The sequence below is a fragment of the Rhineura floridana genome, chromosome 18, assembly GCF_030035675.1.
Source record: "Rhineura floridana isolate rRhiFlo1 chromosome 18, rRhiFlo1.hap2, whole genome shotgun sequence".
In the NCBI taxonomy this organism is placed as follows: Eukaryota; Metazoa; Chordata; class Lepidosauria; order Squamata; family Rhineuridae; genus Rhineura; species Rhineura floridana.
The window spans coordinates 579,096-596,711 of record NC_084497.1 but is presented as its reverse complement, the minus strand read 5'-3'; the positions used below and the strand labels follow the sequence as shown (position 1 = coordinate 596,711).

Here is a 17,616-nt window from a genome sequence, read left to right as displayed (position 1 = left end):
TTCCAGGCTGGGCCTGCCCTCCTCCAGTTCACTGGTTTGAATAAATTTCACTACCACCACCCTGCTGCCCCATTCTGTGTGCACGATCAAACCCATTGTTTCCCTGCCATTGCAGCTGCCACCAAGATTCTAGTCCTCACCCTCCAACGTCCAGTCACCTCAGAACCTTGCAGGGAAAGTACACTCTCTTGAAGTTGGAGATGCCAATAAATCACCCGGGGACTCCCACATCCTCCTCCCCCAAAAATCTCATGGCTTGCTCACTCAGCGAAACCCCCTCCCCTCACCAGGCAATTCAAGAAGAGATGTGTTTCAATGCAAAATGTGTTTTATTTGTGAATTTAAAGGCACCGAGCAGAGATAAAGTGGCAATATGGCGTGCGATGTTGTGGAGGGGACCGTTTCATAAGAGGAACTTACAGACTAAGGGCATAGCACTGGTTTACAGGAAGCTCCATTTGAATCTTCTCCCCGTTCTACCCAACCCCAAAATTTTGGTGGTTTGAGACTTAAAATTGCTTCTCAAACTCTAGAAGCATTTGCAAGGACCTAGTCGACTGTGGGTGATATATGCAATGGCAATCCTACTCCCCACTTCCTATACCCATTCAAATCAAGGGGCATAGTATCCATTTCAACGGGTCTACTCTGAGTAGCGCTTCACTGGATGCCCTTCCTACGTTTCATCTAGCCAGTTTTTGACTTGCTGACAGAGAGAGAGAAATGAAAATCAGTAACACAAAAGACCAATTCTTGCAGGGGGCGAAATCGTGTTACATTTCCTGTCTAGGTCTTGCACATTTACTTCCAGTCCAACAGTGCCAAGGTACTTGTTCCCAAATTCCCTCTGGCAGCCGGGCTTGCAGAGACGTTCCCCCATCAAACCCGCTCAAGGCAATTGAAAACAGAGGGCACAGTGGCGCAAAACTGCCAGACTTTTGGAACGGGGATGAAGGTATTTAGGAAGCAAAACCTACTGTCCAAATGGGTGGGTGATGCAAGGGGGGGGAGGAGGAAGAAAAGGTTTTGCTCTTAATTGCATAGTGATCCCCCCCGCAAGAAAAAAAAAGTTATCCCTCCTTGAGACAGCAGCCTTAGCACATCAAGAGTGTTGTATATATAGAATTGCCCCCAGATGGCTTTCACCCTAGTTGGAGAAAAGGAAACTCTCAAAAAGAGCAGCTCTCCCCCTCAAACGTGCTGCTTTAAGCCTGGGTGCATGTTAGAGTTACTGAGCAACATTAAACTTGTTTGGCTTCCCTTTCTTCAAGGCTGGCTTGGATGCTGGAAGCTTTTTATTATTATTATTATTAAGGGAAGCCTGTTGTTGGCACAATATCCTAGATCTCACCTCCCACCCCTTAGTGCATCTCAATTTCCTCCGCCTCTGGTTTGCCAGAGGCCACAAAGGGCCCCACAAGCCACGAGAGGGGGGCGTTGTGGACCACGTGGTCCATCAGCTCGTCTGTCAGCTCGCGGAGCTTGGTGACCTTCTCCCTGCTCTGGGCCAAGATGGAAGCTGACAAGTCCTGGAAGGACTTGGCAGAGACAAAGGACGTCCGGAGCTCCTCGACATTCTGACGGAGAAGGCCCACTTTCTCTTGGAGCCCCGACGGAAGGCCTTGCAGGTTGGAGACCAGGGCAGTGGTGGCTGACTGCAGCTGCTGGGCTAGGCCACGGGACACCTCTAACGCCTGAGACTCGATCTGTTGGAAGAGGACAGGACCCTGTCAGGATTTACAGATGCTTGGGCATCTCATGGAAGCATTTAAGGAAGAAAAAAAAAGAGAAGAGGATGGATTTCTCCAGGAAGCGACCTACCTCTGGCTCAGGGGCATCCTTCTGGCTCATTTCAAGGGGCTGCTTTTGACTCCATTGTTGCCACATCTGATGCAGTTTCTCCTGCCCAGTCTTCATCTTCTGGTCGACCCCTTGCTTCACATGCTCAATCTACAAGAGTGAAGAGGGAGAACGATCATCAGCCCCCTTGGCAGGCTTGCAAGCGCACGCTAAACTGTTGATGAATTAAAGGGTTGCATTCAACTAAGTCCTGCTCAGAGCAAACCCAGCGAAATTAGGGCACCAAAATCACTGTCAGCTTTGTTTAGTGGTTGGGACTTTACAGTCGATAATAATATTTCAAGTTTTGTAATTATCTCTATTTTGGCATCCACCGACAGGGAAGAGAATGAGTCAAGTAACAGTCGCTCTTCTGGGGTGAAATTCTCATTGTTTAAGGTATCTATATCTTGTGTTTTACACAAGGAAGATAGAGTCAGAGGATTTTGATCAGACAGTGTTTTTGATTTATCACCAGATTGTGCCTTTTGGCAGTCCGCAATTACAGGGTTGTTCAGCAAGGCATGGCAAGTTTTGGCCGAAGCAACTGATATCAATCATTGAGGGGGGGCGCAGTTTGCGAAAACCCTGGAAATTAATAAGTTGTAATTTAAAAGGGTCTGTCTATTGCTATAGAGACGTTTCGTTAAGTTCTCATCCTGGAGTGTTATCAAAGCTCTGGCAGATATATAATTATGAAAAAGATATTCTACCGAAGTGATCTGATGTATTTTTAGAATCCCGGGGATTATATTTCCCAGGGTGTCACATAAATGTTGTTTCCGTGCAGATTGCTTTAGTAAACCCCCAGGTTGAGGGTAATTTCTTATTGCTATCATATTTCTTTTCCATATCAAATTCCATCCATTTTGATTATTTTTAGGATTGTAACGTTGTTTCTCTTCAGAGCCATGAGCGAGAGGTACCATTGAGTTGACACTATCTGAGTTGACCAGGGAGATAGGTTCAGATGAAGTTCTTTGTAATGTCCTCTTAGTTTCCAGGGTTGTTTCGTTAGATTTTTTAGTATTCTTCTTCTTCTTCCTCTTTTGTTTTTTGGTCTTTGACTTCGGTGGATCCAAAATTTTGTATAGTTTATTAAAGTTCAATGTGTTATTGCGGTGCGTTTTGGGAGTTTTTTGATTTTTAGATTTCTTGATATGTTGACAATTCTGGGACTTTTTTGATCTCTTGGAGTTCTTGTTTGGAGTCACTAGATGGCGACGCGGAGCTTCCGTGGTTTGCGTTGATCTGGTAGCTGTAGTTAATTAAACGTTACTATTGTTTGTTGTGGCAGCTTTGTTCCGTAACAAGTCTGTTAAGGTGGTAAGTAGTGAGTTTGATTCAGCCACAAAATCTGCAATCTGTATTAACATTTGTGTGGTTGTGTGGAACCAATTTTCATTTAAAGAGGAAGACTTCTCATAAGATTCCCGAAGGATCTCTTTCCCATGTTGGTATTTGGGTTCAGGTGAAAAACTTAGTTTTCCTGAGTCGTCATAGTGAGAGGATTCAAGAGAAGGCATTGATAGCGAAACATCACAGATAGAATCGTCCTGCACATCCTGCAGTTTACTTGAAATCAATGAAACATCCTGAGAGGCAAAGCCGACGGCTTGGGCTAGTTCTTGTGCTAAATTTAAGGGGCCCTCTTCCTCTTTCAACATCAGATACGAAGAATTAGAAATTGTCCAGTCATGTCCAGAAGGAGGAGCTATCAGCTCAGAGTTTGGAGTCGTAGCAGAATTTGAATCCACCTTGGGACGGCAGAAGTTTGTTATTTTCATCTGCCTTGTCGACCTCGTTGAAGTTGTAGTTAGATTTACGTCACTAACTGGTATAAGACCCAAGTCTCTGTAACTCTTTCTGGTAAGAACCATATTTGTATAATATTTATAGGTCTTTATAGAGTCTTTATAGGATCTTATTCAGTCTTATTGGGATCTTGCACATGGTTCCAATGGCTCTAGATAATAATGGACGTTGCTCAAAGGAAGTTTTCCAGAGTGATATCTGGAAATAAGGCTTCTCTGGTTTTCGTTTTGTCTAGGGTTTAAAGACTCCAGTAAAAGTCCCCAACAGTCCCCAATTAGCAATAGTAGTGGTAGGAATATTATTTCCGTATAGAGAATTTTAATCCTTAGGTCTGAAGTCTGAAGTATAGGAACAAACAGGGAGCAAACTTACTGGAGTCAGCTTGTTGCGGCCATCTTTTTTCCTCTCTCAAACCAGTTCATTTTTACATGCAATGTTGATAGTCAACAGGATGTTGCTGTTGACTTATTAATTGTGTTTTATCGGCTGTGCTGTGGGGTTTTTTTTGTATTGCTGGTCAAGATGTTTTAACTTGTGTTGTACACTGCTTAGAGTGTATGGGGTATATAAATCGTCTGAATAAATCAACAAATAAATCAAGAGTCCTGGTTCCCCCCTGCCCCCCAAGAATCCTGGGAACTGTAGTTTGTGAAGGGTGCTGGGAGTTGTTAGGTGACCCCCCTATTTCCCCTCACAGAGCTACAACTCCCAGAGTGATTTAAACAACCAGTCCTTCCCAGGGGACTCTTGGAACTGAAGCTCTATTTTCTCCCCGCTGACTTTCCTCTGGATCCAACGGGTGGAATTGTACACTAGTAGATCCACTTAAGTTACTAGACGTGACTAACTTAGGCTCATTAATGGGGCTCCATTTCCACCATGCATCTATCCTACCACTGTCAACAGTCGTGGCTTCCCCACCAAAGGATCCTGGGAAGTGTAGTTTGTTCAGGGTGCTGAAAGGTGTTAGGGAGACCCCCTGTTTCCCTCCCAGAGCTGCAATTCCCAGAATTCCCTGGGAAGAGGGATTGAGTGTTCAAGCACTCCACAAATTGCAGCTCCTTGTGAGGGGAATGGAGGGAGGTCTCCTAACAACTCTCAGCATCCTTCACAAACCACAGTTCCCAGGATGCTTTGGGGGAAAATCCATGGCTGTTGAAAGTGGTAAGATACAGCTTTAAATGAGTAGTGGAGATGGGGCTTAAGGCTGTGACGTGGACGCGCCCTGCTACCCTCCGTTACCAGGAGCTGATGCAAATTGGAAGTAGAGATCTGAAGGTCTGGGACACTCCAGAAACACATCCAGCTCTATGCTATTCCTCTCCCAGGTCTTCACATCTCCATTTGGGAGTCCAGAAACATCTGCTGGAGCAGGAACGTGTCTTACCAGCTCGATGGTTTGGTGAAGCTGAACGAGGGCGTCCTGGGTGCTCTGCTTGGCGTTCCTCAGCTTGTCCAGGGAGTGTTGGTAGGCACGGTGGCGGAGCTTGGCCGAGAGAGACCCCAGGCGGACAAAGTAGCTGTGCTGGGCTTTCTGCTGTTCCACGGTGGCGATCTCAAAGCCCTCCACGGAGGTGGCCAGTTTGGCTAGAAGAAAGCCAAGAGGTCAAGTGTCTTGTTAGCAGAGGAGCAGAAAACAGAGAATAAGGAGAGGGCCACATTTCAGCCCCAGACTTTGGGGGGGGGTGTGTCTTCGATCGGCTTGCGATTTCAGCAATCAGAGCTTCTCTCTGGTCACAGCAGGTGCACTGAAAGTTCTACCTGAGGATGGTGGAGAGTCTTTTTTTTTTCACTAGGGGCAGATCCATACATTTGAAGCACATCCGACACACACGACTTCCCCCAAAGAGTTCTGGGAATTGTAGTTCCCACCCCAGAGCTACACATTTGCAACACCCTCAAACTACACTTCCCACAATATTTTTGGGAAGAAGTCATGCACACTGGATGCACTTTAGATATACGGTGTGGGCCTGCTCTTAGGGCGTGCACAAACCACACATTAAAGCAAATGGCTTCCCCCAAAGAATCCTGGGAACTATAGCTTATTAAGGGGGCTTGCATGAGGGAGTTCTCAGGATTCCGTTGGGGCTTCAAAACGCAGTCACCCATCATAGTGACATCAGGTGATTGGCAGGTGGGTGGTCAGGGCCCCACCCACCTGTCGGATTTGGCCCATCCGGAGTCAGGAGAGGAAGATCTAGCCTGCCAGCCAGAAAAAGTTCCCCACCCCTTGAAAATTCAGTGATTGTTGGTAAAGAAAAAAAACAAACAGAAAAGGGGGAGATAGGAAGATATATTGAAATTTATGACACAGTGGGAGCTAGGCTATGGCATGCCAAACAGCGGCCTCATTTCAAGTAAGGGAGAAGGACTGAAATGAAGTATCCTGGGAAGAGGACAGAGCTGCAAGGAACCCTGATCATGAGGACAGAATATACTGCAGCAACCGTGTTGCAGAACCCGCTTGTCGGGAAACCTTATCTGGAGAGAGAAGTGGTCTGCTTCGCAAGGCTCTTGTTAAGAATGTCAGAGTCCAGCTGCAACACTACACCCAGCCTACAAATGAATCGCTATAGCAGAGGCAAGTTGCCCCTCCCCCAAGTAACTCCAGCCTGCTAGGATTGTCAGCCTTTGGGGCCCACTCACCACCTCCTTGCATTACCAAAATGGAAAATGTGTGCTGTCTCACCCAATTCCTCATCTGTCATCGGAAGGTAGTGGTCAACCAGTTCTTCAGACTTCCCCAGCATTGCATCTACGCTGCTCGCCACCATCTGTCCCACGGAAGACCCCATCACAGTGTTGACGCCACTGGTGACCGCCGACCTGGTCATCTCGACGCCCCCTTGAACCGCCTCCTTGGTTTTATCGACCATCCCAGTCATGGTGCTGGTGACCACATCCTTCGCCCCCGTGACCGTGCTGCTGATGGCATCCTTGGCTCCCGTTACGGTGGATGTTACCATCTCTTTTGTGCCCGATATGATCTAGAAAACAGTTATACTAGTTAGTCAGGATGGAGGGGAGATAAATTTGAATCAGTTCACATTGAACGCCCAAACAATACGGAACCGAAACGCATCCATCCGTTGAAATTTGCACTTAGCCGACTTTTGCGATGCCGTTCCCCAACCAAGCAATGATTACGAAAATGCACCTATTATGGGACAGCGTGCATAAAAAATGACTATATTCGATTAGGAGAAGCTGCTTGCAAAAATGTTTACATTAGTCAAAACAGCATACAAAAATATTCAGAGAAATTTTCACTAAAATGCTGAAGAGTTTTCGCCAAAATTCGCAAAGCGCTGGGGAGATCGGAATTTAAGATTTCAGTAAACCTCTGGATTGCTGGAATCAGAAGCGCAGAAAGTTGCTCCTGCACTCTGGTCCCGCTTTTGGGCTTCCCATACTGGGCATCTGATTGGCCACTGTGGGAACAGGAGGATGGACAAGATGGGCCCCCTTTGGCCTGATCCTGCACTGCAGGGCTCCTCTTAACTTCATGGGTCTTCCAGGTACTTAACATGAAAAGCCACTTCCCCCTTAAACTCTCATTTCATTAACTGGAACACCTTTCTAATCACTTGCAGGCAGAGTTTTACATACAGGGTTGTAGCAGTTCAGGGTCTTGGAGGGTCTTAGTCCCCTTACTTCTTGTGGAGCAGGGTCCCAATGCCTCCAGCATCCTATAAGCCAATCAGCGTGAAAGGATAGTGTGGGGACCACTAGTAAGAATCTTGTAACATATTTCCTTCTCCTTGCAGAGCTGATCAGAGTGAAAGGAGGCAAGACAGCTACTGAGAAGACTCTCCTCAGTAGCCAACACTCTCCTTTTTCATGCTTATTGGCTCCTAGGGCTGTCTGTTGTTGTGGGAGAAGGGATTAACAACGATCTCATTCTCAATCCCTCAAAAAGGAGGGAGGGCTGTGGCTAACATGAAGGGACCCTGCACCTCTGAATTTACCACTACACTACTGTTTACATATGCTGCAGAATAATTCTCTGGACATAAATGAACGTGGCACCCAGTCAGACAGTTCTGCCTTTGAGCTCCCAAGAAAGACTTCGGCGTTTACCTTATCGGTTGGCTGTCGAAGAATCGGCAAGTTTTCCTCCAGCTTATCCAGCCCCTTGCATGCATATTCATTGGCTGTCGAAACTAAATAAGAAGAGAGGAAAAAGTGAGCCTGCTGAGGAAACTACCAAATGTGTGCGATTTTCTTGTAAGCCGCCCTGAGTGCCCTATCATGGGGTAGAAGGGTGGGCTAGAAATATGATTTAAATAATAAAAAAAAATCTTGGGAATTGTAGTATGTTAAGGGTGCTGGGAACTGCAGCTTCGTGAGGGGTAAGCCATGTGCTTTAAATGCGTGGTTGTGTACGCAGGCCAAAACTGGCCCTTCTTCATGAGAAAAGGCAGGATATCAATTTAAACAACAATCATAGTAACAACCAAACTACTGTGGTTTTGCTGCTGCCGCCGCGTTGAATTTTAGTCTGTATGCTCATCAGGGCAGAAATCCATCCCCTTCCGCCACACATCCCCCTCCAAAATGCAGTACAAAGCTGAACTTTGGTTTTGCCGTTAGAGCAAAACGGGTCGGTCACTTACTCTGTGGTTCCAACTTGCTCAGGATGGGCTGAGCACCACTGACGGCAGCAGAAGCAATGGTCTTCACGCCCTTCTCCGCCACGTCGCAGACGGATTTCACATACGGGTAACTCTCCTTAGTAGAAGCATACGCTGCTGAGACCATGCTGTAGGCAGAGCTGACCAGCGGCAGGCTAGCTACCCTGCCAGCGACATTCTGACAGGGGAGGACAAAAATGGAACAATGAAGCAGTCATGAGGACTGGCAGCTTGGCAGTAACACAAAGTAGAGTGTCACGAGGATGCAGCAGCTGCGATTCCAGCCGCCGCTCCCAACATTCCTCACCCGGCTCAGGAAAACAACAGGCAAGCCAGGAAGGCAGCCGTTGTAGAGCATTCATCAGACCCTCAGGGTGCAAAAAGGAGCCAGTCTCTCTGGCTGCCTTCAGTTTCCAAAAAAACATTCTCAAGACATCACTACTAAAACTGCAAGCCTCTCCTGGGCTCCAGGGAGGGTGGGGATGCTCTCCATAAGAGTTTCAATGACAAAAGGGTCTTCCTGGCCCATTCACCACTGCTGGGCAACTGATAGGCCCATTATCTTACCTGGCCAATCTATTTGGTTAACAAAGGGAATAATCCTAGACAAGGAAAATATGTAATGTTTTCCTCTTGTTTTGCTGCCAAGTCACTTGAGGTTTAATGAAAAGAGAGACCGGAACTAAAACCCATTTAATTAATATCTCCAGCCCTCTACAGAGACTGCTCCTTAAATCAGAAGGCAAGACTCCAGAAGAAGTAAATTTCTGCCCCCCTCAACGGGCAAAGCACCAAATGTGCACTTTCCCCTCTTGCATTTTTATCTTTCCAGGTGTGTCCCAGAGAGCCAGTGTGGCGTAGTGGTTAAGGTGTTGGACTACGACCTGGGAGACCAGGGTTCAAATCCCCACACAGCCATGATGCTCTCTGGGTGACCTTGGGTTGCCGTAAGTCAGAATCGACTTGAAGGCAGTACAGTTACAATTTTGGTGTGTCTCAACAAGGCCCATGTCTCTGCAAATTCGATGCTTTGACAGCCACCCCCAGCTCTAAAACCGGAACCAGACAGTTTTGCCATTTCAGCTTATTGGCCAAATCTCTGCAAGACAGTCTGATCCAGAAAGGCTTTGGCTGCAATCATCAGGCGCGCGTTTACTTGGAAGCAAGCCACTCCAAGCAGAGAGGGACTTTTAACCCCGCATAAACACAGACAAGCCAGGGAGCACACAGGACAGGCTCTACCTTTGTGCCAGTCAGCTGCAACTTCATCTCATCAAGCGGCAGAGATTTGGAAATGGTGATTTCCAAACACTCGGATTTTAAAACATCTTCCTTAGAGCTGCCTGGGGCCCCATGGGAAGATTTAAATGCCATCTCCTGCAAGAGATTTGAACTCTGGTCTTCTCTGGGGTGATGTCTCCTGCAAACCCTACCCTAGTTATTAAAAGCATAAGTGCCTTGCTAGATCTGGCCAGCGGCCCATCTAATCTAGCATCCAGTTCTCACAATGGACAACTAGATGCCCACAATGGGAAGCCTACAAGCAGGACCTGAGCACAAGAGCAAATCTCTCCTCATGCCATTTCCAGCACCCAATAATCAGAAATATACCACCTCTGACTATGAAAGCTAGTTCCATAAGTGACTGTACAGAGAGATCTTGCAGGTGGAGGCCAGAGTTCAGATCTCCGCTCAGCCCTGAAGCTCACTGGGTGACCTTGGGTGAATTGCTGTCTCTCAACCTAACCTACCTCAAAGGGTTGTTGTGAGGATACAAATGAGGAGGGGGGGGACTGTGTACACCACCTTGAGCCCCTGGGAGGAAAGATGGGATATAAACACAACCAATAATAAAAGCTTAAATAAATAAAAGGTCTAAATATACAAGAGACCCGTGATTTTATTTTAATTTTATTTTTTAAAAAAACTTACTTTCTGATCTTGTTCTTCCGCTCCTGCGGACCCGGCAACGTCACCCTCTGTGGAAGCCATTCTCGAGTCAAGGTGCAACTAAGAAAGAGGTGTAAGAAATTCACTCGTGTCACATCAAGATAAGATTAGGAATAAATTCCAAGGACAGACCAGAGGTCAGAGATAGAAGTCCACATGAGATCTGCCCTCATCAGCTACTTACAAGTCTCACTGCAACTAGGGATGGAGGGGCGAAATTCAGTTTGCGCTTAAAGCTGAATTCGCATTTTGCAAAACAGTATGAGAACCAACACACAGCCCTCCTTCGAAACACACGCTTGCCCAAACCCTGCAAATGCAGTTCTTGAACTCATGTTTACAGACACGTATTAAGAGAAAGGGTGCCCCCAAATGAACATAAGGGTGGAAACCACAAGCAAAAGAGCATTATATTAGGAAGAACTGCTTGCAAAAAGGTGGATATTTATCAACACGGCAGTGCAAGTTTAACGTGCGTCTATTTCAGGGGGTCCCCAAACTGTGGCCCGTGAGCTTCACCCGGGCAGTCCACGGCGTGTCTGCTTCAAATATTCACATTGATCTTTAATTGTATTTTTATTGCCGCTTTTATTTCTGACATGGGATTAGAATTTGAGCTCTGTGCAAGGCAAACTGTAAGACGACAGAATACAAAAGAGGGACTTAAAGCAGCAATGAAAAATACCGTTCAAAGTCATACAGCGCCTAGCACATGACAACTGCTAAAACCGGCAGCCAAGTTGCAAATTCCAAAGTGCAGGGTCCCTCCATGATAGTCCCACCCACGCTCCTTCCCCCCACTTGTTTTGCTGCTGGGGTGAGAATGAGATCCTTGTTAAGGCCTTCTCCCACAACAGCAGACATCCCCAAGAGCCAATCAGCATGAAATGGGAGAGTTAGCAACTGAGAAGAGTCCTCTCGGTGGCCGACTCGCCTCCTTTCACTCTGATTGGCTCCAATTGGCAAGAAAGGACCAAACAAACCATGTTAGAAGACTCCTGTCAGTGGCTAAGCTACTTCCCTTTCATGCTGATTGGCTCATAGGATGATAGAGATATAGGGACCTTGCACCAGAAAAAGTAAGAGGTCCAAGACCCCCTGAGACCCTGCACTACACCCCTGTATACAACAGGCAGGAAAATCATGAAGTGACCCACCAAGCCCTTTCGGCAACTTTCAAGTGGTCCATGGGGGGGTGGGAGGGGGTATAGGAATCACTGGTCTGTTTTTTTGCAGGATCAAGACCACCTCCAGTTCAAGAAGCCACTACCTGCCAGGATCTTAACCCAAGCCGCCACCACACAGCAAGAATCCTTACCACGCCCTCTGGGGCTCAAGATAATCCCAAACATTCTTTGTTTAACAAGAGAAATCCTGTGTGATGACTTGCCTAAGAGCCACCCCCCCACACACACACACTATCCTTGTCACATTATCTGGGTCAAAAGGATTGCAATCTTCACCACAAGGAGAGATGTTGCAAGAAATCCCCACCCAGCAAGGATGAATCACCAACGCGACCTCCACTCTCATTTACTCAAGCGTGGCTGTTTCAAGATTTCAACAGCCCCTTGCTCCTTTACCCAGAGGTTGGGGGGACAGGGGGAAGGCATGCGATAGCTATTTCCAGATGAGTTGGACAGCTAACATTTCATGAAGTCATTGGGAGTCAAAGGGCTCTTTCCCAACATGCCCTGATTCATTTGCGGGGAGGTTAGATGATGGCAGGGGTGTAGTCGGCAAGGGTCTTAGGGGGTCTTAGACCCTTTACATTTTTCAGAGCACGGTCCCTATGTCTCCGGCATCCTATGAGACAATCGGCGTGAAAGGGGAGTGTGTTAGCCACTGAGAAGAGTCTTCTCACATGCTTCCATGCCCTTCCCTGCTGATTTGAGCCAATCAGAGTGAAAGGAGATGAGTCAGCCACTGAGAAGACCCTTTCCAGCAGCTAACACTCTCCCCTTCCATGCTTATTGGCTCCTGGGGATATATATTGTTGTGGGAGAAGGTTTAAAAAGGATCTCATTCTTAACCCAGCAATAAAAGGGGGGGCATGTCTGTGACTAGCTGCACTTCTGAGGTTGCAACTACAGTACTGGGTGATGGCCAGGTTCACCTCAAACATTTGTTCCACTTTAAACAGTCCTGGCTTCCCTGAAAAAATCCTGGGAAGTGTAGTTTGTGAAGGGCGCTGAGAGCCATAGGAGACTCCTGTTCTCCCCCACAAAGCTACAGTCTCCAGAGTGGTTTAAAAGCCAGTCCCTCTTCCCAGAGAATTAAAGCCACAACAGTCAGCCTTTGTTTTCATTGTATTTTTCATGTATTCTTTAAAAAATTCTATGGCCGTTGTTCTCAACATGCTGTAAACCACTTTGGCGTTTTTCACGAGATAGAGGTATGCAAACATTTCCATAAATAAATAGGACCCCACATGATGGCTCCCAGTTCAGACCCCTTAAGCCGCGCATATGAGATTTGGGGTTCTTTTGCCCCAAGATGCAATCGCTTTACACTTTGGATCACATCCACACTGTACATTTATTCCTCTAACGTTCTACTTTATGGCTCCTCTCAAAGAATCCTGGGAACTCTAGTTTGTGAAGGGTGCTGTGAACTGTAGTAAACTACACCTCACAGGATTCCTCTGGGGAAACCATATGTTTTAAACATATGGTGTGGCTGCTGTGACCTCAGGCTGCATCCACACCACAGATTTAAAGCACATCCCCCCAAGAGCTGGAGTTTGTTGAGGGTGCTGGGAATTGTAGCTCTGGGAGGTATAAACCACAGTTCCCAGGATTCTTTGGAGGGTGGGGAATGTGCTTTCAATCCGCGGAGCATCGGCAGCCAGCCACATTGACACAATTAACACATTTAAAGCACTTGGGTTCCCCCAAAGAGTCCTGGGAACTGTAGTTTGTTAAGGGTGCTGGGAATTGTAGCTCTGGGAGGTATAAACCACAGTTCCCAGGATTCTTGGGGGGGGGTTGTTAGGAGACCTCCTATTTGCCCTCACAGAGCTAAATTCTCAAGAGTGGTTTCACAGAGAAGTGAAGTCATATAGACTTCCCACTATACTCTTTAAAGCTCTGGATTTATCCCTCGGCCCGCGACAACAAAAACAGCACTTAAACGAAAGTCAGCAGCCCCCAAAACGTGCGATTAGCAGCCTATCCAGACCCATAGGGGCCACTGCCTTTAATCTATTGCTGTTTTCAAACCTTTTTTGTTTATTTGCTTTCAACTGTCTGCACTGACCCATTTTAATTGGTCTTTTTTGGGGGGGGGGAACCGCTCAGAGGTTTTCTGCAACCAAGGGGCATCCAAATTGTGTTACACGAAATGAAGTAAGCAAATGTCTCCAAAAACCGCTGCCCAGACAGATGGAAACTGACGCGGGAGCCATGAAATCGACAGGACAAGAAACCACAATGGAAAAAGAACGAACGCAAGCACAGCTATCCAAACCTCGGACCTGCTGCAAGCGATCCACTCACCTCCGACGCCCAGAGTCCGGCTCCGACTAGCGTATAGCTGTCCACACCCCTGCCCAACTCCTTTTTATACTCCGGAGTGACTTCTCTGCCTCACCGGATGCGATCAGGAGCAAACAGGCATCAGGTGGACTTCGGGATGTGGGTGGGGCCAGAGGGGGGTGGGGAAAGAGACGAGGAAAAGTTATCCCGGGGGGGGGGTGTTTTTAAAAAGGAAAACTCGTGGGATTTTCTTTCTCTATAGTTCTTGAAACTTTGCTGTCTTGCTTTTTTTGTATTCAATAGAGACCCAAACGTTAAGCTCCACCCCAGTGGAGGAAGTGAAAGTAGAAACGAGCAAATTCGGAGCTGAAGAGGCGATTCTCGGGTTTCGCTCCCCACCCCGCCCACCGGCAGGCAGAAATTCAACCGGGGCAGCGTGACCCGCATCAGATTGCGCCCCGTCCCCCCTCCCGCGAAATGGCAAACCTCTGCTGAATTCTTGCCCTCCCTTTTGTACCTTTAACGCTGCCTTGCAGGCAGAAGTATGGCTGTTGTGCCTTTAACACTGCAGTGCAGGCAGAAACTCCACAGGTGCAGAGGCTGTGATAGGGCAGCAAGCTTCAACTGCTTAAACTGTCTATGTGTTCTTCAGCTGCAAAAGCCACAGGAGCCCCGCCAGAAAAGTACTGCGGCCATCACAGTTGCAAGGACGAATGGATGAGGCAGACTTGTAGAATGCTTTGCACATGCTCAGGGGCATTCCCTGAATGTGATTATGGTCTGGCTCTGGAGCATGAACCCAGGTCTTCACAGAGAGGTTCTGGAAGTAGCTGAACACCAAAATCTAACAGAGATTGAACTGCAAACCAAGAAGTCCTGCGTTCAAGGGCTGTGCACACACTAGCGAGAGCCAGGAGTGGTGTAGTGGTTAGAATGCTGGACTAGGACTTGGGAGACCTGGGTTTGAATCTCCACTCAGCCATGAAGATCACGGACCAGTCACTGCTTCTCAGCCTAACCTACCTTGCAGGGTTGCTGTGGGGATTAAAAGGGGAAAGAAGGAACCATATACACCACTTTGAGCTCCTGGGAGAAAAGGTGGGATACAAATCAATCAATAAAATAAAATATCACACAAATATATATATTTTTAAGCAGAGAATGCAAACAACTCCTGGTCTGCCTACGTGCTGAGAGGCGCCCTTAATTCTATATATCTGCTCCCACTATCAGGCTTTACGTAGACCGGGGGTGTGTGTTTATGATTGAAAAACACAGTCAAATCTACAAGCCCGAAGCTTGCATAGGCTCCTCTCATCTTTTCAGAGTTTCGTTGTTGTTTTTAACATCGAGAATTAAAAAAAAGGGGGGGAAATCCCAAGATGCTGCCAAATATGGCATTTATTTTCAAAAAAAGCCCAACGTGTTTCGGCCACTATACTGTCTGGCCTTTGTCAGGGGATAGATTGGTCTGTAATATTGTTCTCTAGCAAGATTGAATGGCCACATGGAATGACCATGGCCTGGATTATGGCTTATGCGCAAGACTGTGAGGTCTTGCTTTTGGGTATGAGCATCTATGGACTCGGAGGCCTTGAGTGTCTTTTAATCTCTGTGTGTGGGGGGGAGCTTCAAAACGTAACGACACATCAGATGCTTGTACTGCTTGTACTGGGAAGATCTGCTGCTGGGCATGATGAAGATGGCGGCCTAAGAGCTCTCTACGGCTGGAGCTCCGCCACCATATGTCTCTTTTAACACCTTTTAATCACCTTTTAGCGTTATTTTTGGGATCAGGAATGCCTCCCCTCCGTTTTATAACTTGCAATAAGTTTGGCTGTATTTTAATTTGTTTGTTTGTTTGTCTGTCTGTTGTTGTGTGAATGAGATTGAGTGAATGTGTGTTTGTGTTTATGTTGTTTAAGTGTTTTGCTGTATTAGATTTATTTTAAGATGTGCCTGGGAGAACATGCCTTGGGTCTCGCAGGGAGATTTTCGGGGCCCCCAATTAATGTTGTGACGGGTAATGGGAGGTATGGCATTGGGAGGAGAACGTGCCAGGTAAGGGGAACTTGTCCCAGACAAGTTGTGTCTGTGCCTTGTTCCGGTTCTCCTCCTATCCACAGGACTGTTGGTTGTACTGTCAGCCAGCTCTCGGATTTCCAGGTGCTGCTTTTAAATGCTAGGTCGGTCGTTAATAAAACCCCCCTTATCCACAATTTGATTGTGGAGAAGGGTGCCGACCTTGTGTGTATTACCGAAACCTGGGTGGGTGAGCAGGGAGGAGTTGCTCTTTCCCAGCTTTGCCCACCCGGGTATTCGGTGCAGCACTGTGGTAGATCTGAGGGCCAGGGAGGCGGGGTTGCTGTGGTCCATCGGAGTTCTTTCTCTCTCACTAAGCACCCTGTCCAGACGGCGACTGGTTTGGAGTGTCTTCATCTTGGGCTGGGCCAAGGAGACAGATTGGGAATACTATTGGTGTACCGCCCACCTTGCTGCCCAATGGCTTCCCTAGCTGAGCTGACGGAGATAGTCTCGGAGGTATTGTTGAGATCCCCCAGACTTGTGGTACTGGGGGATGTCAACATTCATGCCGAGGCTGTCTTCTTCGGGGCAGCTCAGGACTTCATGGCCTCCATGACAACCATGGGGCTGTCTCAAGTTGCTACTGGCCCGACGCATGTATCAGGACATACTCTTGATTTGATCTTCGCCACTGGTCGTGGAGATGGTGATCTGAGGGTGGGGTATTTTTCATCTACTCCATTGTCATGGACAGATCACCGCTTGCTGAGCTTTAGACTCACGGCAACCCTTTCCCTCTGCAGAGGTGGGGGACCTATTAAGTTGGTCCGCTCCCGGAGGCGTATGGATCCTGTTGTTTTCCAGAGCGCTCTGGGAGTTTTTCCGGCTGATAGCACTGGCGCTCCTGTCGAGGCCATGGTCGATCTGTGGAATGTGGAGATGACCCGGGCCATTGACATGATCGCTCCCGCGCGCCCCCTTCGGTGCAGAACTCAAACAGCACCATGGTATACCCCAGAGCTGAGAGTGATGAAGCAAGAGAGAAGGAGGCTAGAGTGCAGGTGGAGGCGAACTCCTGACGGATGTAGTCATTCTTTGGTGAGTGCTTCCACTAAGTTGTATGTAAAAGCGGTTAGGGCGGCAAAAAAGTCATATTTTGCTGCCACCATTAGATCATCTCTTTGCCGCCCAGCGGAGCTTTTTAGGGTGGTACGAGGGCTTTTACATTCTGGCCCTCCTGATACTAAGGAAACATCGGAAGCTCGCTGCAACGAATTTGCGGAGCACTTCCAGGATAAGATTGCTTGCATCCGTCGGGACTTAGACTCTGATGTTATGACAGATGACTCCATTGAAGTGTCCAGAGCGCGGTCTTGTCCTTCATTGTTGGACGAGTTTCAGTTGGTGCAGCTCGAGGAAGTGGACAAGGTGCTTGGAATGGTGCGGGCGACCACGTCTGCCCTTGATCCTTGCCCATCTTGGCTGGTGAAGGCCAGCAGGGCTGTAACCACCGGCTGGGCCAAAGAGGTGATAAACGCCTCCTTGAGAGAGGGAGTAGTCCCTGGTAGTCTCAAGGAGGCAGTAGTGAGACCTCTTCTAAAGAAACCTTCTTTGGACCCAGATATTTTGAACAACTATAGACCGGTGACGAATGTCCCTTTTTTGGGCAAGGTCCTGGAGCGGGTGGTCGCCGGCCAGCTCCAGGCGCTCTTGGATGAAACCGATTATCTGGATCCGTTTCAATCCGGTTTTAGGCCTGGTTTTGGCACTGAAACAGCCTTGGTCGCCCTGTATGATGACCTTTGTCGGGAGAGGGACAGGGGGAGTGTGACCCTGTTGATTCTCCTTGATCTCTCAGCGGCGTTTGATACCAT

General features: G+C 47.7%; 1 protein-coding gene across 1 annotated transcript in view; it reads right to left on the bottom strand.

Annotated features, from left to right (window-relative positions):
• Positions 1–310: 310 nt before the first annotated feature.
• Positions 311–17,616, bottom strand: part of LOC133372749 (uncharacterized) — a 33,436-nt gene continuing 16,130 nt past the window's right edge. The window contains exons 10-18 of the mRNA XM_061601809.1: positions 14,741–14,752; positions 13,739–13,823; positions 10,224–10,301; positions 8,274–8,469; positions 7,738–7,820; positions 6,347–6,644; positions 5,042–5,241; positions 1,822–1,950; positions 311–1,706 (exon numbers count right to left, since the gene is read on the bottom strand). Coding sequence (XP_061457793.1) covers positions 1,362–1,706; positions 1,822–1,950; positions 5,042–5,241; positions 6,347–6,644; positions 7,738–7,820; positions 8,274–8,469; positions 10,224–10,301; positions 13,739–13,823; positions 14,741–14,752 — 1,426 coding nt within the window. The 3' untranslated portion in view covers positions 311–1,361. The remainder of the gene's footprint in view (positions 1,707–1,821; positions 1,951–5,041; positions 5,242–6,346; positions 6,645–7,737; positions 7,821–8,273; positions 8,470–10,223; positions 10,302–13,738; positions 13,824–14,740; positions 14,753–17,616) is intronic.